At 36.0% G+C, this 17,693-nt stretch overlaps 1 protein-coding gene across 4 annotated transcripts in view; it reads right to left on the bottom strand.

Annotated features, from left to right (window-relative positions):
• DIPK2A (divergent protein kinase domain 2A) overlaps positions 1 to 17,693 on the bottom strand; it is a 32,790-nt gene that overhangs the window by 10,600 nt on the left and 4,497 nt on the right. The window contains exons 2-4 of one of the 4 annotated variants that reach the window (XM_030493880.1): positions 7,949 to 8,252; positions 4,934 to 5,279; positions 1,159 to 1,652 (exon numbers count right to left, since the gene is read on the bottom strand). In XM_030493880.1, the coding sequence (XP_030349740.1) occupies positions 1,634 to 1,652; positions 4,934 to 5,279; positions 7,949 to 8,252 (669 nt within the window). In that variant the 3' untranslated portion in view covers positions 1,159 to 1,633. Of the gene's footprint in view, positions 1 to 1,158; positions 1,653 to 2,503; positions 5,280 to 7,948; positions 8,253 to 17,693 lie in introns of those variants that run through there. The other 3 variants (XM_030493882.1, XM_030493883.1, XM_030493881.1) reach the window with 3 other exon arrangements.

Genomic DNA, 17,693 nt, shown 5'->3' with positions numbered 1-17,693 from the left:
ACTTCTTTGGGCAACCTGATCCAGTGCCTCAACACCCTCATAGTAAAGAACTTAGAATCATGGAATCAACTAGGTTGAAAAAGACCTTTAAGATCATCAAGTCCAACCATTACCTCAGGATTGCCAAGACCACCACTAAACCACGTCACTGAGGGCCTCATCTACACGGTTTTTGAACACTTCCAGGGATGGTGATTCCACAACTTCCCGGGAAAGCCTGTTCCAAAGCCTGATTGCCATCTCTGTGAAGAAATTTTTCCTAATATCCAACCTAAACCTCCCCTGGCACAGCTTGAGGCTGTTACCTCTCGTCCTGTCGCTTGTTACTTGGGAGAAGAGACTGACCCCCACCTCACTACAACCTCCTTTCAGGTAGTTGTAGAGAGCGATAAGGTTCCCCCTGAGCCCTCTCTTCTCCAGACTCCAGACTTCTCCCAGTGCCCTCAGCCACTCCTCATCAGACTTATTTTCCAGACCCTTTACCAGCTGTGTTGCCCTTTTCTGGGCAGGACTCCAGGTGCAGTCTCATGAGAGTGGAGTAGAGGGGGAGAATCACCTCCCTCAACCTGCTGGTCACACTTCTTTTGATGCAGCCCAGCATGCGGTTGGTTTCTGGGCTGCGAGTGCACACTGCCAGCTCATGTTCAGCTTCTCACTGACCAACACCACAAGACCTTCTCCTCAGGGCTGCTCTGAATCCATTCTCCACCTAAACTGTATTTGTGCTTGGGATTGCCCCAACCATATATGAAACAGAAAAAGAACGTGATGCGCGACAGTATTCCAGGCAAGCCAACACTTGTCAGATCTGAAAAGTCACATTAAAAACCTGACAAATCAGCATAGGAAAAATGTCTTTAAAATACCCTAAAATTAAACTAGAAGGAGATAAAGGTCTATTTAAATTAGTTGCACATCTCTGCACATAATCTGGAAGTAAGGAGGCAGAAAACAAAAACCTGGAAGACATTTAAAGTAGAAATAACAGTGATGCTAATAATTAGTGAACTAGTCAGATGAAGGCTATCAAATAAATTAGCATGTCTACATATTGCAACTTCAACAAAAAATAAAGTATGTGAAATCAACACTAATTAAGTTTCCATTCGATGGACTGTATTTTTAAAGGCTTGGGAAGCCTGTAAGATAAGAAGAAACAGGCTGCACACTAAATCTTCAAATTGAGCAATTAATTTCCCTAACAGAACATTTCTCTGATACTCACTAGACACATGCATTTTACAGGTAGTCCAATCTATCCTCATCTCCAAATTACAGGTTTCAAACAACACTGATAACTAACAAAAGAGCTTAGAAGTTAGTACAGAATTCAGACATGTCATATGGAAAAACAGGAATCCATGAAAGCACCACTGCTGGTTTCTACAAAAACATTAGACTGACTGTACAGAACCAAAACATTTTAGCGCCTTTTAAGGTAGCCAAGGTCTCCACATTAACAAATGTAAAGAAAATAGCATTTAACTTAGTCTTTGTGGTAAATCAGAGTAGCATACAAAATTTAACATATTTGAAGAGTCTCAGAAGAGAATACCTCACAACGAACAAGTACCTGGTAAGAAAGTAACAGATACACCACGTCTTGATGAAGCTCAAGGCAACCAGGATCAGACTATGCTATACTCTGGGAACTGTTGAAAGGAAAGGCGGTTAGTTATGCCGGTTCACCTTAAAATCATTATGATCTTGACATCTGAGTCACACTGGAAAGTTTACTAGTTTCAATCTGCATGTTTGCTGTTCCTGGAGACGTAAGTTGAGGCAGAAGGAGTGCAACTAAAAAAAAATTTAAGATGCAAGCGTTTTTGAGACATTCCTATTATTTACACAGTCTCAGAAAGTCAGAAGGGAATACATGCTCTAGTATAACTGCACGACTTTCAGTTTCAAATGCAAATGCTCACTGACAAATCCAGAATAAAGGAGAACCATCAAAAGTCATTATATATTTATATTACATTAACTGCTAGAGTATTGACTGAAGACACGGTGGCACTAGCAATATAAATTATTCTAAATACAAGGAAAAACAAGCTTTTCAAACAATAAAGAGAGAAGATATCAACTTGTTTAATTTGAAAATAGTTTCTTTCAGTTAACAGAACAGAAAGACATGGCTTGATCAAGTAGTTTTCAAGAAAATGAGTTCCACTTATGATAATCTCCAAAACAAAAATATTCATGACAGATAATTCATACTTTGGATCAGTCTACTAGAAACGAGGAGGAGGAAAGAAAGTTCCTATCCGTTACTTTTGAGAATGGCGCATTCTGGAACACTACAAAAATTAGTTCTGTGTATATCTTAATGCACCCTAAAGTAAGTCAATCTTCAAAGACTTACTAATGTGAAAATGAATAACTGAGATGAGGTTCTTAAAGTATTCTTTATTAATATCATTAGAAGTTGCAGAAACAACTTTCTTGTAATATAAAGGCACAGGGAGACAGTTTTGATAAAATATTCCAATCAAACAGTAACTTACAGTACAAAAGGACAATCGTAATGCACATACAAACCCCAAACATCTCATTCAAAAATATTTCACTGTGTTCATCAATAATGGGCAATGACTAAAAATATAAATTGTTATTGTACAATAAATATCTGACAGGTGCAAACAGAACAAGATTTATTGCTCTCCACAATGTTTTCCCTGTAGTGTTTTTTGTCTGTTTTTTAAAGTTCCAAATTCCTTTTATAATCGATTTTAGTAACTTATTTCTGAGGCAACTAAACCCGAGACCAAATCTGACAGGACATTCTGACAGCTACAGAACTGCCTCGAATACTATTCAGAACTGGCAGTGTTTGTTTCTTTTACAACTTTAACAATCATACTCCATTCGCTCATTGGGAAATGTGGTAGACGTTTATAAATCAACTTTAGTGATAAGTCAAGGCTTTTATGGTAGAGTAGAATTACCTAGTCTTAGGATTAGTGTATTTTCTTAAAATAAGTGGATTTTATGATGAAAAATAACATGAACCTTCTCTGACAGCTTGTGCCAGAGGAAGCATGCAAAACCATATTTCAGTGAGGGGAGGGGAGAAATGAAACTTAAAAGCTGCACTGGGCATTCTAAGTTCAGCAAACGAAACAAGGGATTGGGAGCAAATTAAGACTACATAGGCAAAGATTACTTAAAGTGAGAATTTTGAATTCTAAAATACCCTTAAGATAGTCAACTAAGAAACCAAAATGCTTTCTGTATCTTATATGGCTCTACTTTCTGAGCTTTGAGGAAGAAGGGACAGACAGTGAGTTTGCCATTTTTCTCACCTTGCACTTTGCAGCAACCTGGTAAAGGAACAGTTTCCATCAGTCTTTCAATGCACTGCGAGAGGCGTACTAGCTTTGCTCTTGAAAGTAGCACATACTACCTTGCTCAGATTCTTTTTAGCTTGTACAAAATATTATTTTATACAGGCATTTAAGATATACTACTTTCCTTCATTACTGTTACAAGAAGTAATATGCATACATTTCCTAAGAGTATCTTTTTATGAGTAAGACTTCAGGAAAACAAAGCATTATAGTAGTTGTTAAAAAAAAAAAAGAAAAAAAGGCAGCAAGCTTTGAAGTGAGTTCTTGTAGCAGTAACTGAGGTTTTATCAAAACTGTAATTTATGAGAACAACTCCATATTTACACAAACCTCAACAAGTCTATTTTAACTGCACTGGGAATAGTCAAACTGAGTTCAAGAAAAGGTGTCTAGAGTGAATACAGCTTAATCAATTTAGCCGGTAAACCAAAAGATGAATATTCAGTAAACTCCATCACACTTGAATTCAACAGAATTGGGAATGATGTAAACCCAACATCTAACTTTCTAGACATTATTACTTAAATGAAGGTTTTCTTCTAGCATAAGCACATAGTTTCAGAAGCTCTTCAAAGAATAACCAATATCACTGAAATTTGAATCTTCAGAATTATTAGCTTCACTACAGTATAGCATTTCTTCTTTACTATCTGCTTAGAAACTAATAAACAAAACCATTTTCTTTGGTTTATGCATAACTACACTGGCCTAGTTAATTCTTGTTTTTAAATTAATACAGATCTTTTTATTGCAGGCTCTCTCCAATTCTCAAATTATCTCTGTTAAAAATAAGAGTTTGCTCATACCGTGATTTCCTGCTAAACAGTCACGTGTATATACTGGCATGAAGGGCAAACATTTTGTACAATAATTACATTAAGTGATATTTCCAATGGCTGGACTAAAAAGACTTCAAATGAATGATAGTTTAAATGACATTTGAGTTTATGTTGATCTTTCTTAAAAAAAAAATAAAAAATACACAATGTCTAAGCATAGTAAAATACAGTGTAAAACCCCCTAAAATTAGACAGTAAACACAGGAATCCTGCACTCACAGTAGGAATGTACTGCACAGCATTAAAATGAAAGCCTGTTAAATTTGAAAGAATGCAGACAGCTAGATTTACCTGGATGTAAATGCCACTTCAAGGTGTTTAAACAAACACAAAAATGAGACAATGATGTCAGGAAAAAAGCCTTTAAAACAGGCCAGTCTAACTTGACTTTCCAAGTAAGAACATCAGCTTCACAAAACTGTGACACTAATGCAGTTTTATGTAAAGTACCCTTTGACACACAAGCTGTCAATTAAGCTATCACAGTCTTTAATGACCTACTCCCTTTTAAATAGTTAGGGAGGGGAGTCAATAGTAGCTCAAGTTTTAAATCAGTAAGTACCTTGTCTGTTTGCAAAGGAACATTACAACACCATAAATTTATTATTTTATGGTATTTATAAAACTGATAAACTAGGGGTTTTTATGTTCTCTTTGTAACACATAAGTTCAAAACTTCATTTTCTATGTGTCTTTGCAATAGTGTTTTAGCCAGGGCTGCAAAAAATTTTCACTGTGGACTACCTCACATTGTTACTCAATTGTGCAAGGTATTCTCGCAGTTCTTTCGCAGCTTGGAATCTACCATATCGCTTCTTTGGGTTGGCACACTCATCCAGCAAGGCCTCAAGTCGGCCATCTTTGGCAATTTCAGCTGGCGGGTCATGAAGTAGTCCTCCAGAAGTGCCACGCCACGTGGCATGTCTTGATAAAAGGTTCTGACAAATAGCATAATAATTGTGGTCCACAGTGACACGAGCACAAAGAATCTCTTTTGAGAAGGACAGACAAGCTTCTTTATCACAGTCATCAAATTTGCTTTCATACCATACATCCCAGTTTTCAGGTTTATCTGTGAAATATAAGGAGACAGTAAAAATAAAAAAGTGAGAAAGCAGAGAAAAGAGCATACGTGTGTTTGATTACAATCAGAAACTCAATACACAGCAAACTGGATGTATTTAAACTATAAACCAACTTTGTTTAGATGAACTCTTTAATGTCCTAGTCTAAGATTGCATCTGACAGTTTGATATACTCTTCTGCTGAAATGGTCCTAGAAATACAAAAATAAGGGAAAGAAAAAAAAGACAGTAAAACAAACAGCAAAGAGAGAGAAGCAGAAAAAACAGCACACAAAACATGTGAAATCTACATTCACACACATACCCAGAGGAAAAAAAAGTAGCATGAACAAGTACAAGAGAATGATCCACAGCTGGAGCCAAGAGAAAAACAAACAAGCAACATGATTTATTTTAGCAACATAGATCTGGTTTCTCCAGTTGCCCTGGGAACTAACACTCACAAGTGGTCTACCAAAGAACAAAAACAGCCATTGCAAAGTAATTGCCAGAAACTTCTAAAACATGATCTTCCAACCTCTTACTTTAGACATGGTAGTAACTACATGCATATAAAACAGCAGATGCATTAAACATAATCTTTGAAGAAAAAAAATCAACAAAAGAAATGGCATTTATGCACATATTAAACCCTACTTTTTATATAAAAAGTTATCAAAATTTGAAGGTGTAGCTAGTGCCCTTATCACGAAGCATTCTTTAACTTAAATGCTGATCTACAGAAAATATCTTCTACAATAACAATATAATACAGTTACTAAGTGTGAAATTTGAGTTCTTAGTAGTTTTTGTTAGAAAATTTTCATCCTAAGTTTCTAGATTACTTCCAGCTTTGAGAAGAGGTCCTTATCATGGAGTCTCATCATTTTGCAGATCTCTTTTAGCACGGTGATGTACAAATTAAAATCTGTTAGTCTCTGAGCTGACTATTAGTCTACTTATTTATAGTGCACTGCAAGCCATTCTAGAAAAAAAAGCCTACTGAAGAATGGCTGCTAAAACTATAAAAGCAGGATGTAAAATCTGTACAATGAACAGCAAACTCAAAACGTAAAAAAAGCCAGCTACAAGGAGAATGGGAAAAAAGGACTTTAGCAAACTCAAATATGATATCCACACAGAGTACAATTAGATATTACTGTACAGTGCAGTTGGATAAATGTACCCACTCAAATACCTAAACAGGCATATTAATCACTCTAGATGGAGACTGTTTAATGAAACTTTCCAGAATATTAATTAAATCAGTACTAAATGTCAACTTTATACAAAGACTGAGAACTTTCTTATGTCCTCATTTGCTTACTGTGTTCTTGATTGTTAGATTACAAATCATGCAGCAAAATCCTAGTTAGATCCTAATTAGTCTGAGAACTACAGACAACAGATTAAGCATGACACTTTCAGCATTTAGCTTCCGCAAGATGAGAATACATCAACTTCTTCAAAGTTCATTTGGTCACCTTTGTGACTGAGCAATTCAGACATGCTCCAGAAGTCAAACTCTTCAGTGATATTATTTTAAGAGGGTAGAAAAAGGAACTAAAAAAAAAGTTTATTTGTGTGGCCCATTAAGTGCTGAAGTGAATGTATTGGATATTCAATACATGAAAAGGTTTTCTCGGTAGGCCCAAGGAATTTTAATCCAAGCTCCTTGAGAACGTATATTAAATCTAATTTAAAAAACAAAACAAACAAACAAAAAAAAAACCCAAAACAAGAACAACAACAAAAAAAACCAAAACAAACCAACCCCAAAACCCCAACAAAAACCCCAAAACCAAACCAACAAACAAAAAACCATACAACATACTTCCTCATAGAGAAGTGTATGGATAGAAAAAAGTTCATTCAGCAGCACAGCATATGAGATCTATTTGCAAAGCTTAAAAAAAAAAATCCATTCATCCAAAGCAAACTGGAAACATTTGGCCTACTGCTATGAATTTCTGCAGAACACAGGGTTTCATGTTCAATGTCTCTAGCCCTTAGGTCTGCAAAGTTTTCCTTATAAAGGAATATGAACCTATGTAATGCCACTTTGTCAAACATCTCTCCTGCTGCGACTGCTTTGAGCTTTTACAGTTGACAGAAAGACGAATGAATTTTCACTACTCCCACCTGGAAACCACTAAAATTACCCATTCCTTCAGTTCCATTATTACAGAGCACCAATCTGAACAACTGAACCAGAGGCAGGCTACGTAACTAAGGCAAAGCGAGTGGTAAGACTGTCTCGCCATTCACAGCAAATAGAATGCCAAGACTTCTGTCCTTACAGATGTCTGGAAAAAAGAACCTCTTTCAGCGAAGGTAGACAAGACAGTCAGCCAGCCCATACGTCTATCTGTTCACCCATCTGCACAAACCCATCCAACGGCCAAAATCTCTCCTTCCACTCCCACCTCTCCACTTAAAACTGCATTACAGAGGTTAAAAGTGTACGGAAACAAAGTTCAGGTAAACTCAACGCTTTGTAAAATTGACAAATTGGTCAAGTTAATTAGTGGTCTAATTGCAGAAGAAAGCTAATTAGTTTGTTAATTAGTAGCCTAGTTGTAAAGCCAACCAAACTGGTATTTAGAAGCTACACACACTTTAAATATTGTGCTTACAGAGAAAGAAGAGAGAAGAGACATGGGGAGAGGGGAAGGGAGAAAAAGACGACACTTACTCTGTCTGATTAACCTTTTGTCTGCTACCAGAACGTTTTCTGCATCTACAATGATAACTTTCCCATCTCTTGGTCCAACTGCAAAGTTGTCAAAGCTGACATCAAGGAGGTAGAGCGCAAATTCAAAGTCATTATTTGTTAGCTGCTCAGCTATTTCCATTAATTGCCAGGCCAGATCCACTCGTTTCTCCCATGGTGCATTAAAGTAACTCCACAGTTCTTCTCCAACGTAATTGACAGCCACCATTCTTCCGCATGCTCCTAAGTACTTTGCAAACGGCCAACCCTCATCAGATGGAAAGCTCTGTATATAAAAAGATTTTTTAAAATTTTCATTAATACAAAACAGCTTAGATTTATAAGGCTGATCAATAATATTTAGAAAAGACACCTGTAAATATCCATCAACACTACATCTCCATATACTTCTAAGTTTTGAAGGGAAAGGAAAAACAACACAAAAATATGTTTATGTGAGCAAAAGGCCCTGCTGGACTATGAAAGGGGAAGAGTTGGAGGACCTGAAATAATATACAACCCACATATAGCTTTCCATACACTACGTACTTTTTTTTTTTCCCACATACACATGCGCAATTCCATCAACTATCTTTGTCTATTGGTGTTTTATACACATCTGTTGTACTAATGTAAGTATATTTTCCACTAAGATAATTATGCATTTGATATTTTTAATTAAAACCAATTCTTTTAACAACCTAAAGGAAAAAACTTTAAAAAGTGACACCTTCTCACCAACATCCCTTCCCATTTTTCCCAGTTGATTGGATCTCCATTCTGACTACACACCTTATGATGTTAGGACATGCTGTTCATTGTTATCTAGTTATTCTCATCAAGAATAGGAGCTTTCTTATTTGCAGAATGAAAAATGCCCACTTTCACTTTTAAGTGGCTTTTGTTGAACAGGCATGACTTAATGGTCATTAAAATACTTCTTGTTTGATATAATTAAAGCATTTAATAAAATGTTCTGGAGGCCTTAATTGATCCCATATTGAAAATGAAGGCTGAGTACCAGGTTAACTTGTACCTAGCTTTCAGCAGTCCTTGCTTAGAGCACGTAAGAACATTTCAATTTGGTCATCTACAGTTCTGAAATTATTTAATATTTTAAATATAATTTTGAGACAGTAAAAATACCCATTTGTTTGTGTGTTAATACTATTTGATAATTGGATCCTACTGGAAACTGAGCATCCATTCCACGCTATTCTGGCTCAAGATGTCCTCTATGGAATTTTCAAGGACTCTTCAAAGTTTCTACATAGCAAATCTTGTCTATATAGTACATGTGAAGAAATTAAATTCATAATTGATATACATTGTTGACATAGTTAGCCATCTTTGTGGCAACCACCATTAAGCCAGCCTCTAACATGGTAAGTGTAGAAGACAATTCTAGGGGAAATAACCATGTTTATCCTTGCAAAGAAGAACCTTTTAACCTTTCTCAGTTGGTCAAAAGGACATCAGACCCATAAAAATAACAGAAGAGGTTCAAAGTTTCTGGGGTGCCTACGTGTCTGGACTTCTACTCTTTCTATTTTGATCACCTGATCTACCCGCATAGATGAATCTGGTCGTGAAAAATCCACAGGATGACACAGAACTAATTTGATAGTTTCGAGACCAGTACGATGCTTTCAAGCTGTGATACCATGTAACTGAGCAGAACTAAATCTCTCTCACTAACCAAATCTACAATGCAATAACGATATTATCTAGTCTTCAGTATTTTTATCTATAGGCTTCAGGGCAATTTATGAAGGTAGTAAGTATGGGCAAATATCCACTAGTTCAGGACAAGTCCAGTGATACATTCCACAGTTAAGAAGTTGGCAGGGTTTTTTTCGCTTGTTTTGTGGTTAGCAAAATAACCTTCCAATGAATGAAGTGCATGCTAATTCAGTGTTCCTTACTTATTCTAGAAACAGACCGATATAGACAAAACTCATGTCTGTGGCATCAATAAACAACACCAAAATGAGATTTCATGAACATTTATCATTACTGTATTCAGTTCTGGATGAAAACAAACCAATACACAAGTGGCTGTTGTTCATCAAATGAGTTATTTACAAAGGAACATGTTATTTCACTCAAAGCAAGCATGAGTTGGTGCTGAGGTATAACCTCCTGAGAACTCTGGGCAAGCAAAAATTTTTCATTCCAGTGAGTAGGATCAAGGGGCATATGGGAAAATTCAAAATACTGCCTACCAGTATCTATCAGGAAAAAGCCATACACCTTAGTATTGGGGAAGTCTAAAAGTGAGTACCTATCTGTCCTGTACCCATGCAAGTCTCCTTTATCCATACCTTATAAACCCAAATTTGTATCTTAAATTGGAGAAAATTTACCTGATTACATTTTCTTATAAACACAGGTTTAACCAATTCCACCAACTGTGCGTAACATTTTTGTATTGCTGCATTTTATTAGCATTCAATGCAATACAGTCAATTCAATTGCTACAGCAATGATGCCTAAATACTTTTTTTTAAGAATCACTCTGGACCACCACACTCCTTTTTTTTCAACCCTCTCCTTTCTTATACTCCACTCCTGCTCTGCTTATGCCTTTGCTTCCCTTCCCAAATACAAATTCAACCACAAACAGTTGAACCTGCCAAATGCCATGTTACAATTGGAAGTGAAAGTGTCCATCCCTCTCAAACCATCCAGCACACTCATTTCAATCCTCTCCTTCATGTGATTAGGAATGCAGTGCAGCTGGTACTTGCTGGGTCAGTGTCCAGTTCGATCAGTGGCCTGATCCAGCTTATCACATCACCACATCATGCTAGTACTGACAAAAGGAAAGGACAAGGCCTGAAAAGCCAGGTGCAGAAGAGAGGACCCTTCCTTTCCAGCAGCATCAGGGATTTATGTAATGGATTAAACTGATTTTGAAAGTACAGCATTAGTCACAATGGTACACTGATCATCAAAACACATCTATTATCTTCCTGCATTCAGTACACTGAATTTCACTGCACACCAGAAATTCTAGGAGCAGTTTTGTTTATTAAGAAGTGAACATCCCCCAAATTACTAGTAAAATATCTGCATGCCCTACTGTAACACAGATATTTATAACTCTGTGGCAATAAAAAGATCTTTTGACAACAGGAGTGCAGGGAATCCTGCCAACATCTGCACATGTACAAACATCTCTGTTCTGGCTCCCTTCCAACTGGCATGTAACAGCCACATCTACACTTCATTACCCAACTCAGTAGCCAAAGAAGGGGATAAAAATATGTACAAGTTCCTCATTGAGCAGTTTCATACTCACCCAGTGAATTCGACAAGAATATTAATTGATCTGTTGTCTTTGCAAGCAGAGATTTGTATCTTTCTGTACTATTCTATTTCAAAAACATCCTTCTAGATGAAATTGCAGGTAACTTAACATGAGGATTTTTAATTTTTCTTCATGTATTAGACTTTTGAAAGCAAGTAAGACATGATACCAATTTGTATGGTCATTGAACTTGTTTTCCATGAACAAGTTGCAATTACAAAAAGGCTTAGTAGATAGCTGCGAAAAACCTCAGATTTCTTTGTAGTAATGCATAACATTATTTTAGTTTTTATTTTAATTCTCAAATTACTATTAGTATATTTAACGAGATAATTCTGTACTTGAATATGCATTTGACAAGTGAGATAAAAATTAAGCTCTTCTTCAAAACCAGAACCTGCTATCTGACAAAAGAATCTGCAATCCTGATACACCCACTCACATTTTATCTGTGAATATACACACAAATGCCATGGAAACCACAGATAATCAAGCCTTTAAATGTGTTTTAAAATATAGTGATGCATATGAAAAACTACAAACAGGTAGCTTAGTAAGTTTTTTCTCATTACAGTTGTTATCATAGAATGGTTTGGGTTGAAAAGGACCTTAAAGATGATCTAGTTCCACCGTGCTGCCATGGGCAGGGACACCTTCTGCTAGACCAGGTTGCTCAAAGCTTCACCCAACATGGCCTTCGTTACCTTTCTCTATTCACAAGAAATACGTGTAAGTTTCTAACAGAAAGAATGAAAACAGTTAATATAACAAAATAGCTTAAAATAGCTTAACAAAATAACTTAAAAAAGTTAATATAACAAAAACCTCCGCTCCCTCTACTCCCAGTGACACATACAAAAAACTTTCAGTTGCCCTAATTAGTGTAGCTACAACATATCTAAGCAAGGCTTAAAAACCTAAGCAAACCCTGTCAAAGGGACAAAGAACAGTTTGTTCCTGAAAGAATACCACTACATTTATGTCTTAAAAAACAAAACAAAGCACAACCATAAAACCATTGTAGTTTCAAAATAAATATTGAGAATAGGATGAATTTATCATTTCACAGAAGCATAAAACACACTATCAGTGCATTTGCTGTCCTCACTTCCATCTATTTAAACATAAGAAGATATACAAATCTGCCATTGGTTTCAAATGTTCAGAGTTGTGAATCAGATCACACAGTGAAAACTCACCAGCCTGAAGCAGATAAGGCCTATTGTAGTCTGCAATAACACAAATCCCCTTTGAATTAAACACTTAAAATAATATTAGTTTATCATAATCAAGCATAAAATTCATCCTAATAATCAAGTCCAAAAAAAAGCCAAACCTGTTTACAACTGATATCTTTAAGCTACTGTTCCAATGTATCATTAAAAACAATGTACTCTGCATTTTCAAAACTACTCCAGATGATGCTATATGTCACTACCAATTTTTGTATAAAGTGAGTTCCATCTAAAGAAAACAAAACAACAAAGAGCTACACCTTAAATATGATGAAATTAAAAGACACATGTAAAACAGAGTGAGGACTTCTCTTCCTACTTCTTATGAATCTGGCTACCTCCATGGCAAAATTAAACTCTTCTTGACGCCGCCTTCACTTAAATCATCCTACTAAACTGTGTTTGCCCAGGCACAAACTCGCATGGCAAGTAGAATTTAAATAATATCCTCTTCCTCAAATGGAAAAAAATTAGTTCTCTCTCAGAGTACTGTTGATTCTGCAGTGTAAACAGAACTAGCACTTGTATTAGTCACTGAGGCAAGTAACTAAAGCTCTGGAATCATGAAAAGCTGGAAAGTAGATTTTACAAGGCAAGTTTTCAGCTCAAAGAAGGTTAAGGAGCACCGTCTAAATGCAGCTGCCTTCTTATGTCAGGAATTTATCTGCATTCTAGAAGATACATATTCAAACATATTTGTGAATGCTGGTGAGAATTATGAAAACAATTTCATTCTCAACTATATGCCAAATCATTTGACAGCCCACAGAAGTTAAGCATATACATATATATAGCCTACACACCCAGTGGATTTCATTCAACATTCCAAATATTAGTGTTCCCACTGAAACTATGTTGCTTGCTTTCATTTACTTGACTTTTGTTCAGTTTTATTACATTTCAATCAGTTACTACATACAATTCATGCCAACAAGTGGAACATATCAGGCTTGACTGACACACTATAGGACAAAACCACACAGACCTCTCTAAATACTCAGAAGTTGCTCAAAGATTAAGTTGAATGCTTGAACTGTAAAAGTTGTATTTTACAATGTTAGCAGAGGTATGTCATTTCTCCAAACAAATTAATGAATAATGATTAAACACTAGAACTACAATAAAATTTAATGTTGTATTAGTTTTTACCTGTTCATATTAGTCTGTAGTACATATTCAGATTAAATTTGCAACATCTCAGTTATGAGCCTGGAATATATCACTATAAAGAACTCCTGGCAGAGATGGCCTACTCTTATCTCAGAAAGTTAATTTGAAAAATTAAAGAGACTAAAAGCCCTAACTACTTAATTCAGGCAAGTAAAACACAGCTCCCCCTCTACACCAGACATACCAGAAGAAAATGGACAACACTGGTATTTCAAGGTTTGGAATGTGGGGTAACACACTTTTTCTGCATTACTGAAAACTGCAAAAGAGTTACAATTTATCAGGAGGATTTCTGTTTAAATCTGTATGGTGATATCTCAGGAGCCTCCAAATTACAACAGTCATTCATCATAATACCTAACCCACAATAACTTCAAGCATTTCTAGACATTTCTTATACTTTACTGACATGTCTTCACTGTAGGAAAGTTTCACCAGAAAAAATGAAAACAGTTTTGATCATGTGAGGAAGATTATTAAATATGGTAACATGACAAGTACGAGCCAGTTCTGGCCTAATATGTACACTCATATGTCACTGCAAATAGTAACTCTTCAGTTTTCAATATGACCAAATCAGTGAAATATTTTTGTAGTATGATGTTACTCAATTTTAATTCAACAAACCACTATTTTTTCATTTCTTTTTAAAAATGCGCACAGTGGAAATTCAGGGACAGACAACAAATTCACCCCCTTTCTCCACAATACTTAGAACTATTTAAAACAGGATTCAAGAAAGAGTGAAGCCTCACTTTAACACCTAAAATTCAAATCCTTTGCTTTCTGAATTATCTTTTCTACAGGTGTCAGTTGACTGATTAGTGCAAAAAAAAAGAATTCTAACAGAAGTTAAGACCTGAAAAGAAAGAAAAAAAAATCCATTTACCCGTAAAGTAGCACTTGTAGAGACATTCCTTAAGCATAGTTAGCTTATTGCAAAAAGAAAAAATAGCTTTCAAACAAAAAAATAGTTCAACTGCATGCAAGCAATTTGGGGAGGCAGGAAGTCCTGATTTATAATCATCTGGAGCAGAATACAGTGAATCTTAAAAATGAAATCATATACAAAATTACAGATAATCAAAAAGCCTCAAAGCAACTGGAGATAACACGACTAGCAACCACTGATCACAAACTAGGCTTTAACTTCTTCATAAATGTCAGAGGAAAGTATTCAACATGTTAAAATCCTGCATATTAAATACTACTCAGTATATCAAAATGAAAGTATTTGTATGAGCCAGGACTTAAATAATTCAAGTCCACTAGATGACATACCAGGTAGGACAGATAACTGCCTTAAATCCACTACTTGGTATTTAACATAGGAATTGCGTATCAGAAACGCCAAACTGAGTAATGTAGAAAGTTTAAAAGGCACCAAGTATTAAAACTGGATGCATTCTACCAATGTATTTAGAATAGAACTACAGAAAATAACCTATGACTAGAACAGTGTGTATGATAAAAAAAAAGAAAAGAGAAATCCCAGGCAAGAAAATTTGCCATTTCTTCATACTGAGTTATGTGTGGATCAGCAAAGTAATTCTGTAAAACATTTAGCTAAATTGCTACTTTGAGTAAATTCAGCGCAAGGAATTGTTTCAAAGAGATCACAGTTTATGTTTTAATGTATGTTTACCAGATGTCAATTATTGTTCTTCCCATAACAAAACCAAACAGAAACCCCAATGATGACATGAAGAGAAACCAGAAGAATTTTAGGTTATGTGGCAACAGACTGTTCATGCAGAGTAATTATACTAGGAATAGAGATACAGCTGTTGGGTTTGTTTCGGTTTGGGTTTTTTTTCCCATAAGGAATAATGATGATCAGAAGTTGTGAGAAAAATAAAGTCACTAAGCTTAACTATTTAGAAAGCTAAATAAGTATCTGGGGGAAGGGCAACAATTTATACAATCTATTTAAAAAAATGCAGAAATACTGCTATTTTCCATATAGGTATTTGATTTTTTCTTAGAGTCAGAAAAATAAAAAGTCTTTAAGACTTGTAATTTACATACAAGATGCAAACATTCACCATCATTTCTGAAGACTCTCCATTTTAAACAGGTTGTTAAAAGCCACAGCTTGAGACAAAGCTGCTTTAATGCACTCTGAGTATAACACACAGACACCTTCTATAGTTTGAAAAAAAAAAAAACCAACACACACATTACTTGCAAGCATTCTAATTACTTTTATTTTTATAATAAAGTTCATGCGCAAACTTCAGTTTTGCTTTGTGTGCTGGTTTTAGCTGGGACAAAGTTAATTTTCCTCATATCAGCTGGCATGGGGCTGTGTTTTGGATTTGTGCTTGAAACATTGTTAATAGTTCAGGGATGTTTTTGTTACTGCTAACCAGCCCTTACACAGAGCCAAGGCCTCTTCTGCTCATCCCACCACCCCATCAGTGAGCAGACACAGCCCGGACAGCTGACCCAAACTGACCCAAGGGATATTCCAAACCATACGGCATCATGCTCAGCAATTAAAAGCTGAGGGAAGAAGAAACTCTAAACCCATTTTTAAGTGATGGCACTTGTCTTCCCAAGTAATCATCACATGAGGAGATCCTTCCCAAGTAATTGGTAACTCCTGGAGATCGCTGAACACCTGCCTGCCAAGGGGAAGCAGTGAATGAATTCCTTGTTTTGCTTTGCTTGTGTGCACAGCTTTTACTTTACCTATTAAACTGTCTTTATCTCCACCCACAAGTTTTCTCACTCTTATTCTTCTAATTCTCTCTGCCATCCCCAAGCAGCTGTGTGGTGCTTAGTCGCTGGCTGGGGTTAAACTGAAACAGTTTGATAACAAAGCAAATGCACTGTCGTTTTAATAATGCATCTGGCAGCACCGTATACCAATACAACAGCCAACACAAAGGCAAGACTGCATATTGCAACCAGCTCTAGATGCACTTTTGCCACAATTTATAGAACTTCTGTTTCAGTTTTGCCAGGACAGATGTAAAGTCTTTTCAGCTAACCATAAGATCTTAGAAGGAATACAACCACTTTACCAAAACCCCACGCTTTTCTTATCTAGAAACAATTCCTTACTTCAGTAAAAAATTACTGAAACTACAGTTATACTGTAGTTTCCCCAACCCCCAGAACTAGGAATACCCCACTTTGCCCTGGTTTTGGGCTTTGCTTATTTTGAATAGTTTTGGGTTTTTTGTGTTTAAACACAAAATTTAAGACTTTGCCACAGGCCTTCATGTGTTGGACAACGCATGGTTGCATACCATGGCTCACAGCATGGCAGCTATCATGGCACAACAGCAGCTCAGAAACTGTTAACAGCCACAGTGACTCTAAATAGGAAATCTGGAGGTTGATAAGAGATTAGTTCAGGAGCTCTATGGAAAATATGAGGCATGTCTAGAGAAAGCTCAACCATTTCCCCAGATCTTTCTGTTGAACTGTGCCTTTGTTTGGGGAAAAAATCTTGTCAGGAACTGGGGGGGGGGAGGGAATTTGCCTAAGAATTGAAGACTGAACAACTACCTTAGTCTCTACTGAAATTAACAATATTTTTGGTTCTGTAATGGTAAATTTATGTTTCTATTTGCCAGTGAAGATAAAAATTAATGATGTTATTTCATGAAGCTGAATATCATTCTTTACCTGAGTGTACATCATGGTTAAAAAAAAATGAAAGCAGTTTCTCCACTACACTTATTTTTAAAAGACAAACTAGAAGGTGGATGGTTTATAAGAAGTCATAGGTAAGGATAAATTTACTTACATCCATGCTGGCTCTATGAATTCTACAAGAAGTGAATATTCACATTGCACTAAGTCTGTAATCAAATTTATTTTTAAAATTTTGCTATTTCTTCACAAGGCAACTTTGGCCAACCTATATTTAGATGCACAGAGTCATGATATTCAATCAGGAATCAGATACCATGCACAGATCCTATCTTCCAGGTGATTCCTATTTAAAATACTGTTTTCCATTAAACGAGTTGAAGGGAACATCAGCAAGTTTTTT

Source organism: Strigops habroptila, chromosome 8 (genome assembly GCF_004027225.2).
Source record: "Strigops habroptila isolate Jane chromosome 8, bStrHab1.2.pri, whole genome shotgun sequence".
Taxonomy (NCBI): domain Eukaryota; kingdom Metazoa; phylum Chordata; class Aves; order Psittaciformes; family Psittacidae; genus Strigops; species Strigops habroptila.
This window is presented reverse-complemented; position numbering and strand designations above follow the sequence as displayed.